Source organism: Bacillus rossius, chromosome 3 (assembly GCF_032445375.1).
Source record: "Bacillus rossius redtenbacheri isolate Brsri chromosome 3, Brsri_v3, whole genome shotgun sequence".
NCBI classification, from domain to species: domain Eukaryota; kingdom Metazoa; phylum Arthropoda; class Insecta; order Phasmatodea; family Bacillidae; genus Bacillus; species Bacillus rossius.
Genome location: NC_086332.1, coordinates 55,638,506 through 55,660,557, shown reverse-complemented (window position 1 = coordinate 55,660,557; position 22,052 = coordinate 55,638,506). Strand labels below are relative to the sequence as shown.

The window sequence follows — 22,052 nt, the reverse complement described above, 5'->3', positions numbered from 1 at the left end:
TTACTCCACACAATTTTCTTCATGCGTATTATCTTAACTCTCGGTATAGCTAAGTCAGTTGGTGGGAGTAATTTCATGAATGAAACGGAGAGAACGCATAGAACGGGAATGTGAAAACCACGGTGCTGCCGCCTATGAAAGATGGTAGAAACCAAAATTCACAAAGAAAAAAGGAAAATTTATAGTGTTAACTTTTTAAAAATTTTAAAAAGACGGGAAGTAATTCAATAAAATTCCTTGTCGGAAATTAGGTCCAAAGAGGGGATGTAGTATTTTTTCAAGTATTTTTAGCTTTCATCGGAGCCGTTTAATTTTATAGTTTAAATTTTCGGTAGACTAATTAAATGATTCGATAGTGGACGTAGCTGCACTGGCAGCTAATTATGGCGGCGGGTGTGGTAATTACGTGTTGTTCGCGTCCAGAATTGTAGCTGAAAACACGATTTGCATGCATTTATCCCGCTCGGCATTATTTTCAAGAATTATACGTTTAATTTCGTATTCGAGTTTCGTGTTATGTGTGTTATTTGCCACATTAGAACACATGAAGTTTGCTCGTCACCGAAGTTAGATGTCAGACATCACTGGCGAGTACTGAAAGTCTCGCTCAGATTATGTTTTTACAATATTACCTTTTTCTGAAAGAAAAAAATATGAAATGCACCAGATCAGTTACGAACGAAAGCGCGCCACGCAGTTTGAGTGTCACGTCCAAAGTTGGTTTGTTTTGCTGGGGGGGGGGGGGGGGGGGGTTGTTTTGGAGCTCACGTGGTGCTGTGCTTCCCTATCCTGTACTGCGCTATCAGTTAGTGGTATGGCCTGGCCCTCTCAGACGTACAGTAACTGAGTTGTTCCTCTTGCGACACCTGTGCGCCAGTGTGCGACCGAACTTAAGGGTGTATGCCCCTTTCCAGGTCATTATTTTATATTTACGTTCCACACAGTTCAGCTTACCGTCTATTTGAGTGGCTCAACTTTCACAAAATATATAATTAACTTCAGGAATTAATACCGGGCATCGCGCGTTTCACGGGGGGAATAGTCGGAGGGGGTTGGGAGGTTGGCCCGCTCGAACAATTCGGGTTCGTTCGCCCTCCGCGGCGAAAGGTAAATTTCACTCCGCGAAACAAGCGGCCAATTCCCGTTGTCCGCGCGTTGTTTTCTCCTAATTAACGAGGGAACATTGTCCTTTACGGGCAACGAAACGGGCGGGATAAAGTGCAAAACTTCGTTTGCCCTCGAAGCGCAGGTCCCAATGTTTACTGTTAAGCCTATACGTATGTACATTCATTCCAGTTGCCGTAACGAAGTATTAACCTATTCTCAATACGCATTGCACAGAGCGTCTTTCGCTTCCTGCGAAATGATGCACGTAGCCTACATACTTTAAACTATCACTGCTTTAGAGGCAGTAAATATAACGAGTCGGCGTGGATTTCCTAAATTTTTCGAAGTGAAACTTCTTTATAGCCGGTAGGGTAAGTCGAGGGGATGTAGTCATCAGATCGCATCATAAAGTAGCGCAAAGGAAATAAATGCAACGCTCAGAACGTTATGGATTGTAATGAGCAGATAGACAGTGGAGTACGTGCATTGCTATTAATATATATATACGTGTCCCATACGTTTTGCATAATTAGTTGTCAAAGTTGCATTTTAAACGTTTTTGTAAATTATGGGTAAGAATAATGAAATGGAGTATAAAATTGTAACTTTTTAATGTTTAAAGTCAATCACTTTTACTGTCTGCTATTTCATATGGTTAAGTTGATTTCAGAAAGAAAAAAAATTAAATTTTACCAGGCCTTTTAAAGTCATCAGGATTTTTATGTTTTAAAAGTCTATATATAGTTAAACGTACAGAAAAGTCCCAATATGTTAGGTACACATTACGTTACAAATATAAATTTATAAAAATGTTCATAACAAAAATCACTGTAGTCATCACAGTTTCTCAAAATCGTGAAAAATATATTAATTTGTGTTTTTTTTTCTAAAAACAATATTTGTAGTTATCTAATTGTAGTACTCAACACTCGATATGTTGACCATAAATATTTCAGATAATAAAATTCTCAGGTTATTCCTTCTTTAAAAAATAATAATATTCAAATATCTGTAAGATCTGACTGGTGATTAATTTATACTTTCATGTTAGAAGTGCTCACTAAAAATTTTACAGATGATATTATAACGTCAGTAAGTTTGTGTGTTAAATAAATGTTCATATAAGCTGCTAGTGAGCTGTCACTGAACTATTACCAGATAGTGTGTTTATATATATATAGTTCCCGTATATTCGACACATTTTAGAATGTTATATATATATATATATATATATAGATAACATTCTAAAATGTGTCGAATATACGGGAAATTTCATTGGTTTAAGTAAGTGGATAAGAATTCAAATCTGAAACTGATTCGCACAGGTAATGAGTACAATATTGTGCATAACTTACTACGTTTTTAAAAATGTTCACCTTAAATAATGAAGAACTCTGGCAACAAAATATCCAGGGATATTCGTAAATTTGCGAATAACGTCGTGTTATTGCTACAGCTTAAACACTCTTATTCTTCCACGTGTCACATGTTTACCTTGTTTACAACAAAACACGGATCTAAGAAGTTCGTAATTTAGTGTACTTCCACCAATATCCAAATATCTGGAACTATGAACAACTCTTCGGTTATTTGAAGAGTATTCTTCGTTGGAAAGTTATTAACGTTACTTGATTAAAAATTATTTCATGGCAATGTGCCAATAAATATTTTTACAATAGTTGTCTTAAAATAAACCTTGAGAACAGACAACAAACACACGGAGAAAAAAGCCAAAACCAGCTGATGTCAAATTGTACATGCCTAGATAGCACAAACAACTTCGCGGGAAGTCTTTGATCAGTCCCTGGTTTCATCTATGCCGTCTATGCATGTGGCATTTGACATCAGCTGATATTGGCATGTTCTCAGTGAGCTTCTGTATTCGTCTGTGTCCATTTTTTTAAGTCCTATGACAGACAGTGTAAATCATGTATGTCTATGACATTAATTCATATCGCTTTACACTATTCAGGGGCGGAAATCTGTAGGACTCTCAAGGGGTTATCATTCCAGTTTCACACGCAGAATTATACTATCTGTTCCGTTACAAAAGATTCCTTTGGAAACCAGTTGCCAAGAAATAGTTTGTATGACAACAAGAATGATATGGTAACTTTGTAAAACACATGGCTATGGTTACTTTTGCATATATAAAATAAGATTTTTGAGATGATACTAAGTATTACTTAAGAAAATAGGCGAATTTTTTTTAATAATAGTTTATTTTTTATTCAAGCACATTATTATTTAAACATGAAATTTTTAATCGAATATTCAATAAATTAACCTTATTTGGTTTTATTATGCCTATTAATGTGTGCAGTTAATACTGGAAAGCTAATAAGGGAACGGTTTACAAATAACTTTCAATTATTGGAGGTACTGTGAAAACCCAAAGCATAAATTCCCGGATGAGAATACGATCCCAGTATAACTGCGAACACTATTATGTAGTGATACGGTTGTTTCCATGTAAATGTATACATTTACAAAATCTCTAATTTTACATGAATATTTATGTTCCACTTACAAAAATTAAAAATAAAGTGTAGTTACGATTTTACAAGCGCAAGGGAGTCCCATGAGAGCAGGGCTTTTATATTCCGGGGTGGGGGGGGGGCGATATTTGCCCATGTTCCCGAAGACTATGATAATTCAATGAACACACAGTGGAGTCTCATATAACAAAGTTAATGCTGAACGTGACAAACCATGTATAAGTAGAGACCTGACAATTTTGCGGTTTCATTTCGCGATAGGCTAGAATCCAAATACGTTTGCCATTTGGCTGATTTCAGTGATTAGGCCACTGTTTATCTGAAGGACTCTAGGCCAATGAAAAACTTTCCAAGAAATAGAAATATCGAATCACGAGCATGCCAGTTAACAGGTAGCCACGAGTCGGTAGTCAATGACCAGATGTACCTATAGGTGCCCGAGTGCATAGAGGATAATGGAGTCTATCCTATAGGTAATTGAAATCGCGAGTTTTTTTCCCGGTCTGTATGGATAAGCAAAATCTCAGATAGCAAGGATAATCTTAAAAAAATAATTAAAAAATCTTCGATTTTATTTGTTCAACTGGTATAAATTTTCGGGGTGATTTTATTTCCCTCAGCTTTTCTTTAGCGTAGTATATTTCACGCCACTCCATGATTTGGTAAAATTACATTTTTGAGGTTTATTTTCTTTAGGCATTCGACAACAGTAAGATCATTATATAGATTCTAAAGCCAAATATCACACAGTCTGCGCTGGTAAGGGCTATTAAGGTCATCTCGGATGCAAAGGAATCTCTGCTAGTCGAAACTCGGTTAACTGAGACACTACTGTGTTTCATTGACTGTTCATTCATATCAGCGCACTTGCTCGCTTGTACTGTTATTCATCGTGCACCAAGGACTGCTGTTCGTACTCTGTTAGAAATTACAATAAATTTACGGAATTTCGAACGAAGAATTAACCTGAAATAAACGGAGAGTTTGTAGATAACTGTATTTCCTCAAGAAACCACAGCGGGATCAACTTTCCAGTTCTGTGTTCCGTCGAAAACAATGTAAACACTCACGCGGGAAGAACAAAAGAAGGAAACTGATGTAGACGCAAAATGTTTCTGAGTGTTTTGCTAATATAAAAAAGGTTGTACGTACTTAAATACACGCGTTTGAAGTTACACTTACTTGGCGTAATGAAAATTAAATGTGTGCGTGGAGTCCATGCGCAACATAAGTGAAACTTATTGCTCATTAAATATACCTGTATACAAATAAAGTATAAACATTTTTTACTGAACAAGAGATAGTAATTGAGCAAAGAAAGGATTCGAGTATGATCTAAAAAAAGCTTTTTTTCCGCGCCCTGGACTCTCGCATCCGTTTACTGGCACGTTTTGGCGCCATGTTTGAAGGTTTATCCCCACGTTGCCTTTGATAATAACTCCTATCTGCTTCTGCCTTTTTATTATTTTAAGGCATGTTGTTAAATCACGATCTCCAGCTGAATAAAATTAAAAACATATAAACACTCCAATCGAACATAAATTACACTTATAAAGCATATATATCACAAGTATATAATTCCTTCTGAATTCACATAGCAAAAAAAAAAACATATACTAAGCTTACCTCTTAAGTCTATACGTCTTTTTCAATCACGCTATTCAAATAAAATTGAATGACAATTATAAAGTTATAAAGTTCATTGCACATAACAATAAATCTTTTCCAGGCGAATAAATAAATTGTAGATACTTTAAACAAAATAAAATAAATATGGATGCGTCAATTGTCAGCCATTACGAAAACTGAAGAGTAGACAAACACAAGCAGCGTTACGAGAATTCTGTAGCATTACTGCTTTGTAATTTCTTCCTTTCACCTGTCGTCTCCTCTTCTGGCCGTTACAACTATCATATAGCATGCTATGCTACGCACCTATCCCCCTTCCCCATTTGAAGTCTTCCAATTAGACCGCTAGTGCATACGTTGGAGTGGCGTGGCCACTGACGCACGCTCCTCCTCTACCGGTTCCCCCACCACGTACCTAACAATTGCCCTCGTGCGATCGGAATTTTCGTTACGCTCGAAAATCGTAGCCCCCTCAGCTAAGAAGTTTCACTTTAAAACTAATTATATTTTGCCTGCAAATAATTAATAGAATTAAAATAATAGAAGGACTTTTATGGTATTTTAAATAGGTACGTCTGGTAAAGTATAAATTTAATAAATTTTAAAATTGAAACAAATACTCTGTACTCAATATTAACACAAACACGTGTATAAAAATAATTATTTAATTCAGTAAAATAATCGATATGAATTTTTATTAATATTGATAATCGATAACATGCCGAATGTTTATTCTTATTTATTATTTTTAGTAATTTATTATATATTATTGTTATAATTTATAATGTAAAATACAAATAAAATGTTCATAAACTCACTGATATAAATAAACTTGAAAATGAACTTGAAAATTGTATGTTCACAATTTCTATCACTAATATTCAGAATAAATAAATATTTTCAGTCATATTTTTCAGTTTACATTATCAATCACTAAAGTGTACGATTTAAAAGCACACTTATAGTTTTTTTATTTGTGTGTAGCCTTTTGTCATTCTGTCAATTTTTGTTGCATTCTGCGTGCACATCGTAAAAATTCACTCTCGTCTTTTTTTCGTAACGCGCCCAAAGAAGTATAACTTCAATAAGATTGTTATTGTTCATTTCGGAGATCAGGGAAATATACAGATGGAGCATAAGGTCTAGGGGTAAAGCCAAAAAGGGAGGGGGATTTCAGTGTACTACACGTACCAATATGGCGGCCGTTTGTTTACAACAGCTGTACCTGTATTGGAGGTTAAATTGGAAAAAAATCTCAACTCACAGTTGTAATACATATTTTTATATAATTTTCTTTCGAATAGCTTAACTCTAGTCATTAATAAAAGCAGGCAAGAACAGCTGATACAAAAACAAACGTCCGCCATATTTTTATGTGAATATCATAAAAAAAATGCGGGAAAAAAACTGGCTTCGCGTATGACGGCTAATGCTTAGGGGCAGGCATTTTTCGTGAAAAAAAAATCTCAAGTCCCATTAGACTGCTACAAGGTATACCTGCACTAGCGGTTTCTTCCTTGTGATTGGCGGTCGTCTGGGAGATAATTCGTTGCCTTATTCGACCGAGCCAATCAATACGCGTTTGCTTGCGCACTGAGTTAGTGTGATTGGTGTTGTTACAATCGACATGTAAGTAAAAGAAACTCACCCAATCTCGGAATATTTTCGCGAAATATGCATGCCCCTAACTAGTGCTCCAGATGTATTTTTCCCCTTAATCTGTGGTTGATTCGTGTTCGAAGCGAGTGAACTGAACGAAGATAGCTGGGTGATTTGCGCGCGGGAAGCCTACAACTCACGTAGTTTCGGTTCCCTGCAAGAATTTCCGAAGATTTCCGAAGTTTTGCGTTTTGGTACTAACGCCACTTCAGCCGCTAAATCATAAGTTTCCAATGAAACCAAGCATGTTGTGACTGAACTAACATAACCTAACCCTTCGATTTTTTTTTTAATTTAAATTTTTTGAGAGAAATCCGAATTTGCACGAACGTGGTAGGGAACCGAAAATACGTGAGTTGTGGGCTTCCCTTCGCGCGCAGCTGTCTCGGCAGACGGCCGGTGTGTGAACGCGTGCCGGCGCGTGCCCGCAGGAAGGCGGTGGAGGGCGCGCTGGTGCACACGTGGCTGCGAGACGGCCTGTTCGGCATCAACGCCACCAAGGCGCTGCGGGACGACGAGCTGCAGTCGCCCACCATGTTCGACTGCGAGCTGCACATCCCCGACGCCAACTACGTGGTCAAGAAGTCGCTGGTCTACTACCCCGGTGAGTCGCCTCCTGCTGTCGCGCTGTCGGCGTCACGCGTAAGCGGAACTCCGATTATCGTGCACAAGTACAGGACACTGGTAAATTGTTTAAAATTGCAAACCGTTTCCCTGAACAGCTTTCCAGTATTGACTGCGCACGTTCATAATCACAACGGAACAAAATAAAGCTCAAATTTTGAACACTAGATTATTAGGGGCCGGAAAAATTCGCGAGTTCAATGACCTCCAGGATGAACTCCATAGTTCTACGTACACTTGCTCAAATGTCACCCACTCATTGGCTGCTGTCTTGTGAAACGTCCCAATGTAGCAGCCTGTGATTCGATAAAGCTTCGGTTGGGTGTTTCTCATTGGCCCAGAGTCGTTCAGGTGAGTTGTGAGCCAATAACAGAGGCAGCACTGAGGTATAAATATTTGTATTTTAGCCTATCGCGAAATTAATTCGCGAAATTTTCCAGTCTCTACAGATTATCGTTTTCGGAATGCGACAAGGAATAATCAGTATACTTTCCAATAAAGTAATTAGTATATGCAAAACTAACCATACCAAAGTGTTGTACCAATTTACAATAATTTTTTTGTAGGGTAAAAAAACTATTTCCTGGCCACTGGTTTCCAAAAAAAAATTTTATACAGGTAAAAATTTTTTTATCTGTGTACCATCGTTTGTGGTTGGTCCACGTTAACTGTTTGTACTCGAATCACAGCCAATCAGGTTAGAAACTAAAAGTATTCTGAATGGCTTGGTCACATAAGTCAATTAGGCTACATCTCTTGCAGACATGATCAACCTTGCAGTCTATAATGAATGTCTGGATTTTTTCGTAAAAAATTAAACGACTTTACAATAAGGTACTAGCGATTGTTTCCTTGTGATTGGTGGCCGTCCGCAAGAGAAGCCACTGCTCTGCGTGACTGGACCATTCTGGATGCGTTTGCTTCCACACTGGGAGGGTTTGATTGGTGTGATGACAGTATACATGTGCCTGAAAGCAGCACAGCTAACCACAGACAACACTACAAAGTCATAACACACAGCTGGTTTGGAAATATTTTCGGGAAAAATACATGGTCCTAATTATATTCTAATTTATTTTACGTTCATTTCAGTTGGTTTTTTTTTATTGGATTTTCACTATGTCCGAGACTGATTGGTGGTCGATGAGAAAATTTTATTCAATGCAATGTTACATTTTACTTTGTTTTCTGGTGCTCGCTCATGCCTATTTTCTTTTGTTCATCATTCGTGGATGGCCTTCTTTTGGGCTGCGTTTTATTCTCGTGATCCTCGAGTTTGTTGTAGCATTATTTTTAATACGTTGCTGCTCTCTTACCAGAGCCTAGTGTGACGCTACAACGTTTAATTGGAGCAAAGGTGACCATTTTTTTTGCATTGAGCTTTCCAGAAATGACACAAAAAAATCCAATGCAAAAAAAAATAAAATCAATTTTTTTTTCACATGCCGAGATCGTTTGGCGGCTCCTACTCACCTGAGACCCTCCATTCGGACACTATGTCTGTCTAGTTGGCATGCTCTCCTCATGTCTGCTGCTTTTCTCCACAAACAGCAACGGGAAGTATCACCGCCGACGCGTCATCCTTTCATCGGGAAGCGAGCGTCCCTCAGGGCTTCCCTGGCGTGCGGTGTACACTGTTAATGGTTTTCGCCTCAAAATTTACGACGTAAAAAATTCACAAATATTTCAGAGATCTTCACTAGTTGACTGATTTCTTCATAAACTTACGGCCACTGGGAAAAATTTTCTTTGAAAATGAACTCATCAGCATTATCTTGCTGTGTTTAAAAAAACTGAAAAACAATATTTTATTACGTGTCACATTTGCATAGCATATTTTACGTATAAATTTTGGGAAATATTAAAGGGAAAATACAGATAGCTATCAAAAACAGATTCTCTAAGTTATTATATTCTTAGTCTATGACATTGTTTATCATTTATTTTTTCAAAATTTAAAATTATTGATATTAAGTGGCAAATATTTTTAATGAACTAAAAACCTACATTGTCCATACATTTGCTTAAAATGTCATTATATGTGTATATATATATATATATATATATATATATATATATATATATTTATTTATATATATATCCTAGGGGGGAAAATTAAAGTAACACAAACATTTTTGATGAAGCACAGGGTAAAACGCTAATTTTTACTTACCGAAAACTATAAGACTCAGAAGTTAGGAGTACTCAAGTCTAGCGGGTTATTAATAAACTTGAAGCATAAATTAATTTATAACTAACTATCCCTCTCTTACACTTCGTGCGGGACATAGCTGATTATGAAATAACTCGCTTTCTCCCTTCCTGTGTGTCTGTAATTCCACACCCATTGTTAGCAAGAGAAAATTAATGGCCTCAAGTGTATTTCAGCAAAAGATACCAGGATTGTTTCCACGAAATTTTCATTGTTAAATAAATGAGGTACAGATTAAATTTTCTAAAGGATGAGAATTGAGTAATTGAAGACGTATTTTTTTTTCTTTCTGAGTCTCTTAAATTATAACGTTTCCGTAACACTTTGAATATGTTCGTAAAAAATTACATTACCCACAAATTAACTTATCTCAAAGAGTACGTGACACACATGATTAATAGGATTTGCCAACATAGAACATTTCCAACCTTATTTTTATTCTTTATTCTTCAGTATTTTTCAAGTTACAGCATATGCATATGTTTACTTAGTTATTCAAAGACTTCTTTCATAAGAAGTGAAGTTAGTACACTTAAGCCGACCAACGTAAAAAAATAATGCAAAATATTTAGCAGCAGTTAAATTGAAACTAGGAATAAAGGTAAAAACGAAACTAAGCTTACAAATTATTGCTATACAAATAAAACAATAGTTACAAAGAAATAGGAATGTCTGATACAAGGGATATTCGTAAAGTAAGTTCTGTTTGGTCATTGAAGAAATTAAATCGTGAGAAAACATTGTTATTGACAGATTTAGTTTACTACAAATCTACTTCACACTTTCACATAGTCACTACTTAGTTCCTAAAATTTTTCGTAACGTTGCAAAAGTTTCTTTAACCCCTCTGCATAGAAGTTCGCCTCCTGGGAATGTAACGGTCGCCTCGGCCATAGGCACCTTAGATTTCGAATATGCAATGCGTGTAGCCTATGAATAGGCGCTTAGTAAACATCGGAAAAAGTTTAAGCAATCTCCGTACTTGAGTCGAAAAATTATGCCTATCTTTTTTGATTTAATGGAACGTGGGTCAACAATTGTGGAAAAAATTACAAAATTGCAATTGTATACTGATTTAATTTCCAGGCCTGGTAAGACAAAGGTTTCGAACAATTTTACATGCGATTACGACTGTAGCAAAACAGGTACTTTCTGAGATTAAAGTTTAGAAAAAGAACAAATTAAGCAATACGTTTAGAAAGATACATGTGCATAGTACATACATATTTCAATTACGTACACAATAATTCTCATGCCAGCCAGCCAATACAACACACAAAAAATAAATATATCGTCGTGGCAACTATAATTATAATAACCCCATAAATGCGTTGATTAAGTTCCTTATGGCTAGGCATAACATAAAACGTGCCAAACATACACATTCAACATGACTGGAAAATGTTGAATGCATAATAACTATAGTCTCTAATGCTTACTCAAGGACAGTATACTCCAAAGAGAACATAAAAATAGCATAGCCCATAGTGATACTAATATTAACAATATGATCATATGATAATTAACAAATATGATCAAAAGTTACTATTTGCATTATTAATGCGCTTTTCATCCCTAAGGGAAATGACTACCACGGTTTTGGCTGAAAAAGAGTTATCAGTATAAAATGTATTACAATCAACCCAGTGTAAGGGATCCGTCTTACGGACGCAACTCGGGATCAAGCCACGAATAGGCCAATGACGCATTAAACACGGTATACAAGGCTCATCAGCAGAAATTAAGAGCCTGCCCTAGTGCTGACCATGTGCAAAGCTCATAACACAATTTAATATTGCTCTGAGCAAATACAAGCATAAGAAAATTAACATTATCGGTTATTACCCGGACAAACCCAGCCCAGAACAAGACACGTAGCTTTTTTTGAGAAATCACTACAGACTCCAAACGACGTCATCCCGACAGCAGCAAAATACTAAATTCAGACAAAAAAATGTAATCGGTGGTATACCAAAAAGAATTGAGAAAATATTTGACCGGAAGAACTACGAAGGTTTCCACTTAAGGGGAAAGACCACCTTTGAACCGACGATCAAACATCATGATTACTTACGCAGCTATGCTTATTCGTTCGCCAGCGTCGCCGTCCCGAACTGGTCCAGTCTCTACTCAAAATTAAACGTGAAATAAGGATGCAGCAAAGGAAGGCTGGAGGCCTAAAAAAAAAACTGTGACCTCACACGGGAAGAAGATCGAGGGGAAGGAGGGGAAATCGTCCATGCACCCGGGTAGTTCAAACACAAGCCGTTGAAATCACTTCTGTTTTATGCCTAACAGTTATTCTGGGTAACCAACAACGCGTTTGAGCCATTTTCACTCTTCTAAAAATACTGTTTAGAAACGAAATGCGACAGCAGAAATACTCGTCCACCCTCAGAAAATTCTTAAATGCTTTCCGTAAACAGATACCACTGGGATACCTTGAGCAGGTTTCAATTCGCATCTTTTCACCGTATGTGTACCCAGGTAGGCGGGTCCCATAACTACCTACCTGCAGTTATATTTCATGCAATTTTAAATTTTGTATTTATTTCTGGTGCTTTCTCTCATCCACAATTTCCTTTTGTTCATGGTTCGTGTATGGCCTACGTTTGTGCTACGTTTTTTTTCTCGTGATCCTCGTGTGTGCAGTTACGTTATTCTAATTGTGTTGCTGCTCTGTTACCAGGGCCTAGTGCGACGCGACAGGAGTGTCATTAAGAGCAGCCCTCTCGGGACTAATTTAGGTCACGTTTGAGCGGCAAACGTGACGCATTTCCTTTCTTCCGTCGGTGGGGTTGGATGGAATATTGAGCGATGCCTTTTGTGATACGCACAATGACAATATTTTGAATGATGGCTGCACACGTCGAAGGCCAGCGATAGGATTGAAACATCACAATTTCACAGCTCAATCGGAAACTGTGGCGTGCCCACCAATTGCTCAGTGTTATTATCATATTTATATCTGTTTAAATTGCCTTAATTTAATTTATACTTTTTTCAACCTCTAAATTTTGGTGATTTTAACCTTAAGTGAGCAATAACTTCCCAGAAACATTGAAAACATTCAACCGGATGTGAGAAATATTAACTCTATTTTTATAAATATTTTATAGTTTTATTTTATATTTTTATTTTCATAGAATTTGCTAGTTTTTATACAAATTTATGTTAGTTTCAGGTATTTAATTGTAAGTAGTGGTCTGGGCAGTGAGTGTGGACTCGTGTACGAGATACGGGTGCGTGGGCATGTCGGAGCGCGGCGTGGCGATAGCGGACCGAGTGGAAGCGGTCTTTTCGTAGAGGCACGACGGTGTTCAATTGACGTTTACGTTATGTGATCCGTAACGGCAACGGCGACGAAACAGCAGAGGGAGGTTGGTGCTGGAATCCGGATCGCCCTGCGAGCGGCTGTACGCACTAGTGCGTGCGCTTCTGCGGGCCGATGCGTCTGTCTCGTCTTAGCGAGGCCAAGCTGACGCAAGCGGATTCTGCTTGCCGTTCCGCGAGGCGTGGACGTCATCGCCGACCAAGCAAGCAAGTGGCGGCCACTTTATTTTCGTGCCAGTGAACCCAGTGTGTGAAAAACGTGAACGTAACCACAATAAAAAACACGTTAGGTTTATTTTGGTTACGACTGCATAACGATGGATCCCGAACTAAAATGCACATAAAATGGTATTTTGGCAATTTTGCGAGGAAGAAGCAAGTAGGCCTATTGGTGACTTTTAATTGCATTTTTGAACGATTGAAAGTGCGTAAAATGCAAGCCACGCCACGCCTACAAAGACTTGGACTGGTAGTTTTTTATGGTTAATTATTTTAAATATTAATTTAAAGTATGTATTTTAATTCAGGGTACCCATTTAATATGTTTAAAAAAATTTTGGTTTTGGTGCACAATTAGTTGAGTTTTTAATTACGTTTTATTGAGTGTTTTTTTGAAAGGATAGTTTGGTATATTTTTTAAGAACAGTTTTTTGATAATTTTTGGAATTAGCCATTTTCAACTCATGTGCCTTTTTTAAAAAAAGTTATGTTATTATACCTTTTGCATTATTTTTACGTATTTACGTCATAATAATTTTTGCGTCAGAGTTTATATATATATTTTTTTACTTGCTACTTAATTCAGCCAGTTCATTAATTTTGTAGTTTTAGAACCATTTTGACTCTGATAAATTTGGATGTGTTTTCCAGCAGCCTGTTTTCGAGGAGTAATGTCAGTTATGCGCGCAGTTAATTTAAATGATTGGTTGGTTTTGATAACCACTTCATGTTGCACGAGGTTGACTTAACTCCTAGGAGGGTGCCGGAGTTGTCGGTTGTCGCTCCAGTTGAGGGGGCAGCGGACAAAATTCCAACTATTGCAATCGATGTCAAATCATTTAATTTACTGCTTCGGTCAGACAAAATGGCGGAATGCACTGGAAATCAGTACTTTCGATTATGATATTTTTAATTTTTAAACATTGTTGTAATATTATGAGAACGATTTTAGACTACTATTGGGATCACTTTCGATGTTAAGAATATTTGTCTGGCCGTTAAATGAGAACGCTACACTGAAAGTTTTTTTTTACTATGAACTTAAGCAGATGTCATTCAATCCCAAAAGTTGTCTCCATAGTATCACCATGCTAAATTATTTTTAAAGAATACTACGGCAGATTAAAGCTTAAGATTTTGTATAAATTTGTTCTTTATTTACAATTCCAGTCAAACCCAGATTATTATTATCTTCAGTTTTGCCGTTCATACTAGTTCTTATCGGCTGCGAGGAATTAAGTTAATTCCATCGTTTGAGATCTTCCGTTTTATCATTAATTTGTGTTCCTCTATTAAATTTGCGCATTTTTAAAATTAATAAAAAGGTAAAAAGGGGGATGAGGTATAAAAGGTGGGAGGTAAAAAAAAGGGCAAGATAAAAAGGGAGAAGTAAAAAAGAGGAATGATAAAAAGGGGGGAGGTAAAACAGATAAGGGTTATAAAGGGATGGAAAAAGGGTCGTGGTAAAAAGGGGTGAGGTAAATAGGGGGGGGGGGGGGCTAAAAAGAGGGGAAGTTACGCCGCTACTGCGGCACACCCGTACATCTGCCCTCCGCGCTGCTCCGCATGGACACTGCCCGCTGAGAACACTCGGACAGTTTCCCGGCTGGACATGTTTGGACGTGATTAGGGACCGAGAGAACCCGCGAATTCATTTCTCGCTGAGCTAAAAATTCATATATCCACACCTACGTGCTGCTTCTTGTATTGGTAAACAGTTTATGTGGAAGGCTCTGGGCCAGTGGGAAACACTCGGCCGAATTAAGTGCTCAATAACAGGCTACTTGGTTGAGACGTCCCGTAAGTCAGCAACTAAGGAACTGAGGATATTTCCCCGAGCGTGTGGTGGACTGTGGAGTCTATACTAGAGGTAATAGATATGATTAGAGACCCGGAAAATTCGCGGGTTCAATGACCTCCAGGATAGACTCCAATATCCTCTACACACTCGGGCAAATGCCAACTGGTCATTGGCTGCTGACTTATGAGTAGAGACATGCAAAATTCGCGGATTCATTTCGCGATAGGCTAGCATCAAAACAACTATACATTCGTACCGCTTCTGCGATTGGCCCACATTTTATCCGGGGAACTGTGAGCCAATGGGAAACACTAAAACAAGAAAGTGCCGAATTACGGACAGCCTAGTTGAGACGTCTCACGCGTCAGTAACCAATGAACAGGTGTCATTTCTGCGAGTATTTAAAGGACTGTGGAGTCTATCCTAGAGGTCAATGAATCCGCGAATTTTGCAGGTCTCTACTTATGAGTCGTCTCGACTGGGTGGCCTGTGATTCGACACTTTTATGAGTGAGGGTCTCTAATTGGCCCTCAGTCCTCCAAATTAACAGTGAACCAATGACAGAAGCAGCAATAAGGTATAATTATTTGAATTTTAGCATAACACGAAATGAACCCGCGAATTTTTGGGGTCTCTAGATATGATATATGATATGGGATTTAGTATGTTATTGTGTAATTTACCGTTTATTGATATATTTATTTTAAGTGAATTATTGAATATCTGTTGGCTTCTGCGTTGTAGCCGCGTTCAAGGCGACTATATTACCTTATATATGTATGTATGTATATAGCTATATATTCGCCTTGGACGCACCTAAAACCCAGTAGCCAAGCTACTTCAGAGAATGGCGGCGAAAGCCTGCGATCATTATTATTGAATATATAGTTTTTATCGTTTGATAGTGGATTATTCAAGTGTGGAATTTCACTTCTAACGCGCGTGGCGGCCACTCATGAATTTCTATTTTATTGTTGACTTACGACACCCGATGTATAAATTCCAACGATGACGAGGCACGTATCGTTGCCTTCGTTCCTCGAGCGCGGTGAGCTACGCCCAGGGGGCAACTCGACGGCCCACCGGCTAACGGCAGGGAAATCAAGCGGACGCGAGTGGCAGGCCTGCCCGCATCGACCCTGAGCGGGCGGTCAACTCTCCCCGATAATTGCACCCGCGGTCAGCGCGACATCGGGTCGGCGAGGGACCCGGGGCCCCATTTGATCGCGCCAAGTGCCTGCGATAATGCGGGCCATTAATGCGAAACTTCAGGCTCGTATCGCGAGCTCCCGCCGCGACACCTGTGCCGATCACCCGGGGGTCGCTCGTTCGAGCGGCATTGTGGACGTCGGTTATGACGCATCGCGTAGTTCCGGGTGTTGTCTCGTGACGCCGGGCTGGCGTCCACGCAGGCGTGCTTAATCAAGCCCAGCTTAGGCGTTCATCGGCCGCCGTCACAGTTCACGTGATCCGGGTTCAGGTGGTTTCATTTGAGGCGTGCCAAAACTATGAGGGCTCTAACGCAATGGAAAACTAGTTTTTGTACATTTACAAATGATTCATTTGGAAACAAGTTTCCAAGAACGTATTTTGTAATATGGTTAATTTTTACATATATGAAACACTTTTTTTTTCGAGATAATACTGAGTATTTCTTACGAAAAATTCGCGCATAATTTTATACTTTAATTGAAGTTTAAACCATAGGAAAGATAATCGAGTATTTCATGATGGGACTTTCTTTAGTTTAATTATAGTTATTAATGTGCTCAGTTAATACTCTAAAGCTATTAAAGGAATGGTTTACAAATTTTTTTTGAGTATTGGAGGTTCTGGGACAACGTAAATCATAATATTCGGAACCCAGTATTACTGCGAACACTATTTTGTAAATGTACAATTTTACAAATATATGTATCTTTACATGACTAATTCTGTTCCATTTAAAACGCATTTTTCGCAAAAATATTTCGAGACCTAGCTGTGTGTTAAAACACCTTAGCATCAACTGTGTCTCGTAATTGGTTGAGTTTCTTTGTGGCACGTGTCTACTGTCGGCACACATATCACAGCCATTCAGTGCGGAAGCCAACACGTAATGATCGGCGTAGCCAAAGAGGGAAATGACTTATCTTGTAGGTTAACACCAATCGGAAAGGATCAAACACTATCGCGGGCATATATTATTGCAGTCTAATGAGTGTACAATTTTTTTTTTTTTTTTTGGAAAAATACTTGATCCTTACGTTCATAGTCGTTCTGGGCTAAAACTATCGCAGACTAGAATTTCGTGAAAAAACAACGCAAAGTTTTCATATACTAGACCCAATATTTTAAACAATTTCATAGAAAAATTTACAAATTAACATATTCCGTATAATTATGGTTTTTGTTTGAAAAATAAACAGAAAAAAGAAACAGCTATTGGGGGTGGTTGTGTTTACACTGTGGCTCAACATTTACGAGTGGAGTTAATGAAGGTGAACCTACAGTGTCGGGGTCGCTAACTTTTCTAGAACGAAATAAAGATATTATTGTAAGGTATGCCTTAACACAGTACACATTTTTAACAACAAAATTATCCTCCTCAGACTGGGGTTACAACCATCAACATAATAAATTTTCAAAACTGCGCTCAATGAAGAACAGTGGACTATTTACACTTGAATATTTACAATATTTACTTCATTCCTTATAGTTCACTGTAGTGGACTAGAAGTTGGCAAAGTCATTTGGCTTGGCTGATAATGCAACATCAGCACACTTCTTCCGCCACGGCAAACCCCGCTGTTTGTTTCGGGCGGGAAATGCCGACACCTGCCTTGTAATCGCGCAGCCGCCCATGGAGACGTCCGCCCCGTTTCGTGTGAATCTCGTTCGCGTCTCGATGGGGCTGCAGTCGGGAACTCGAGTTACGGTCCACTGCATCCAGTAGTCCACGAGAAGTTGGCTACTCAGCTACCGCCGTACTAGGTCACTGGAAAGCTGGCGTCCACTCGTTCGTCGATTCCTTTCGCCTGAAGGAGCTGGTGCTGCCTTCCCTAGGGCAGCCCCTGGCAGGTGCGTACTGGGCTGTCCTCCTTCCTGACTACCGCTCCTTCGTGGAGTAGTACTGGGCTCCTGAGTTCCCCGCTGCTCCCGTCCCGTTACGTTTCGGTAACAATCCACCGACTGAGTCCAAAGTTATGCTTGCAGCAAGGCGTACCGCGTTCCGACGTCAACAGTAGCTCTTACTACGTCTCTGCGTCCTGCACTTAGCATGAATTCCCTTCACACATCGTTCTTTCAGCTGTCTGATGACGGTAACTACCACTTGTCTCTTCTTATTACGTCTGCACCTGATCTTCTTCACGTCTCAGGTAACTCGGTGTAGGACACGCACGTAAAAGTCTCTTCTAGGTTGCGTCGGTGCGTCACGCGTAATCGCGTGAACGCTGCTCGTCAAGTCTGATTGTTATCTCTCCTGTAGCAGCTCTTCAAGAGATGCCAAAGGAGAAATGGGTTAGGTTTACTTGCGATAAAACTTAAACAGTTTGGTGTAATACACTTTTTTTTATTAGAACAAGATTTACAGATGACACAAATGTCCCGACTCGTCCTCGGGCATCGTGGTGTTGTCGTGTGACGTAGCGGAGGGCGGCAGCGTGACGTTGTCTTGATATCTTCTGAGCTGTGGTATAAGTTTTCGCCTCTGGCCGCCCGCCAGGCACCTTCTTTCTGCTTGAATCTTATCAGGAGACCCCTACTTATACTCGGGGAAAAGAAAATGACATCATTCGTATCCAATCGCGGACCTCGGCGGATGACGGCATCAGCGCCCAATAGCCGTTAGCTTAGCTGTTACTAAGCACGTGGACACCAGAGATTCTCTTGCAGCTATAGGAGTTCTCAATACCTGAGTGTTATACAACCCTCTTGACTTGAACGTTTCGCAAATGTCCTGCCGTTTAGGGGCAAAATCGTTATGTAGGGGTAACCTACCATAACATGGTGTTGTCCTGTCTCACCCACGGTTCTTGTGACGTCGTGTACCCGCTGCATTGCTTCTCCCCGGGGTGTGCCTGCGCCCCTCTTCGTGCTCGTCGGCCGAGGACGGTTGTGCCCCAGAGCGTCTTGACGAATCACAGGTGCGGATTTAAAAATGTCTGCATTGCAGATATTTTCACTGCGCGTCCCGTAACTCCCAGGCATACGCCTCACCAGCCCAGCGTGCTGCCTACTCCATCAGGGATGCGTCGCCCACACACTGCTCCCAGTCTCTGAAGCTGGTAATTGCCATTGTGTTGGTGTTCACACCACAACACATCGATACATGCAAATAGAACGAAAAAATTCACTTTAACACTAAAGAAATTTTAAAAACCAATTTGATTTTACAACTAAAATAAAAAATAATACCTTATTTCTGATCCTTTAGTATGCCTACTAAATTTTCCAAACAGCCGAAGAAGACACGATCCCCATTAATTTAGGATTCATAAATTTTATACAAATAGTTATACATCTAGACAAATCATGTATTTGTATATTTATTTAACACAGCAAAAAATTTGTTTCCTTTGGTTCTTCGTTGTATATATTACATTATACTTAAGTTCGGTATCACGTACCAAGTTAGGTAATTTTGTTTGTCTTGTCATTACTATTAATTTATTCAGATATTTCTTTTTAATTTGTTGTTGGGTCATACATTTTCTCACAATATATTTGCTAACGTTATAAATATTTGATCTTAAATCATTCTCACAAGTGGTCTTGAGTGACTTTAATACCGCTATTAGATTATGCAATAATGCGTGAATGAATTTACAATAAAAGCACTTAAATAGCAGTAACTACAAGAAAATGAAATAACATAATGGTGTGCGGAACCAGGCCTTATGGAATAAGTCCCATTCTGAAAACATGAACCATGAAATGGAAATTGATTTTTTTCCCCCGCTGATTACAATTTCTACTTCAATTACGACAAAAATATAAATTCAAAAAGAAAGTTAAAAAAAAAAAAATAGCTGTACTCGGAGTGTCAACGTTTGAAGCATCATAAAAAGTGCTCACATCCTTTTTTCACCTTGAATCCAGCAGCTACAGCTGCTCCTATTCCTGTATTTTCTTTGGTCCTTTCGTGAAAACCTTGTTACTGCTGGCGACGCCGTGACGTCAAACGGCGCTTGAGCGAATCAGAGCTCTCCTCGCCCACGCCTCAATGCCCCTCCGTCCCTTAACCAATCGCAGCTTGGTGAGGGGCAGGGGAGGCGACGGTGGCGCTGCCTATCGCAAACAACACCGGAAATTAATATACAAGGCGTCTTAATTAAAGTGGGGCGGCGAGAGAGGCGTCAGAGAGACAATAGGAAGGGAGGTTTAGGGCGAAATTGGTGAGGGGAAGAACTTGGACACCCCTTGTAGGCACCTACCGGGAGGTGCAAGTACAGTGTTTTCAAACTAAACTGAATAGTTTATAATTCGCGCCTAAATTGTTTTCCCTCAGCCAAAAAGCCGTCACAAATGACCTAGATTCTTGTTCCAATGCGTTGAATGTTTTTGAAAGTAGGGTTTCTTTTCATTTGATTTTATTCTTATTATTTTTAGTTAAATTTAATATTGCGCCTCTTTGGAATAAATATAATTAGAGTTGGACTTTCACAAGTCAAAAATAAAACTGGAATAATCCGCAAATATATATTTATAGTAAAGAGCCATACCAGCGAATTGCCTGCAGTGATTTCTAAAAGAGGGGAAGGGGGAATAATAAAAAAATTTAATTCAAGATGGTTGGACTGAAAATTGAACCCGTTGCCTCCCAAACAGCTAGTCCGACGTATTATCGTCCACCTTCAATTATTGTTTAATTTTTATAACATGTTTATTTTATTGGCAACGAATAAATAATTATCCTTTGGTAATAACATCAATATTTTAGTTGAAAATTAAGTATCACACTTATATTATAAATGCTAAAAGTTTGTGAGTGTGTATGTTTTATACTCCTTGACGCCTGAATCCCTGAACTGATTTGGATAAGATTTGGAATACAGCTAGCTCATAAAGTGGATTAACACATAGATCACATATTACAATGAATTCCATTCCTAATGGAGTGAAAAGAGATCAATTCATTTTTAAAACGGAAAATTATAGGTCAGAGACATACAAACATTAGGTGTGTGTCACTTCTCTATGTCCGCCACACGATCATATAGTAAGGTCTGGCAACTTCCTATCACATCTATTTGGTGAGACCCGTCCGCTTCCTGGAGCTCGCGGCAGCTAGCGAACTAACGCCGCTAATAACAGTTATCTATTTCTCCAACAACTGACTCTGCACGTATTTTGTTTTAGGCTGATTATTGTTACTTATCGATGCAGGTTATAGGAAAATTGTAGTAGTGAATTGAATCTGTTTTTATAATGACTCGCATATGCAAGTCGAATCTTTCGCAGAGCTCACAAAAAGCTAGAGCCATGAAGATAACCAGACTCCAAGAAACGTCGCTTGGTGCAGAAAAGCGGAAAATTTAGCGGATGATGAAAAAAAAAAACTTGTAAAAACCATATAAAATTATTTATATAAAGTGCAGACGGCGCCCTAAACTTAAAAACATACAATAGCCTAAATAATTTTCTAAGTTGTGCCACTTGTATGTCATGTGGCTCTAGCTTGTGATGGTTCTAATGCTCACTGAAAATTTATTTTTTGTACATGGAACATAAATATACATGTATTATTAGATATCCGACCATTTTTAAATCTACATGAAAATAAGTGTTTGCAGTATTACTGGGTTCGGATTCTTACCAGGGGATTTATTTTTTTCTGTTGTCGCAGTACCTCTAATAGTTAAAGTTACTTGTAAACATTTCCCTGAATAGCTTTCCAGTATCAACTGCGCACATTTATGACCATTATTAAACAAAATAATTAAAATTATTGACTATTCGACTATATTTTCCATGATTGAATGAAACA

General features: G+C 38.7%; 1 protein-coding gene across 5 annotated transcripts in view; it reads left to right on the top strand.

Annotated features, from left to right (window-relative positions):
- LOC134530713 (uncharacterized) overlaps positions 1 to 22,052 on the top strand; it is a 451,350-nt gene that overhangs the window by 343,877 nt on the left and 85,421 nt on the right. For all 5 annotated transcript variants that reach the window (XM_063365820.1, XM_063365818.1, XM_063365816.1 and 2 more), the window contains exon 4: positions 7,325 to 7,497. In XM_063365820.1, coding sequence (XP_063221890.1) covers positions 7,325 to 7,497 — 173 coding nt within the window. The remainder of the gene's footprint in view (positions 1 to 7,324; positions 7,498 to 22,052) is intronic.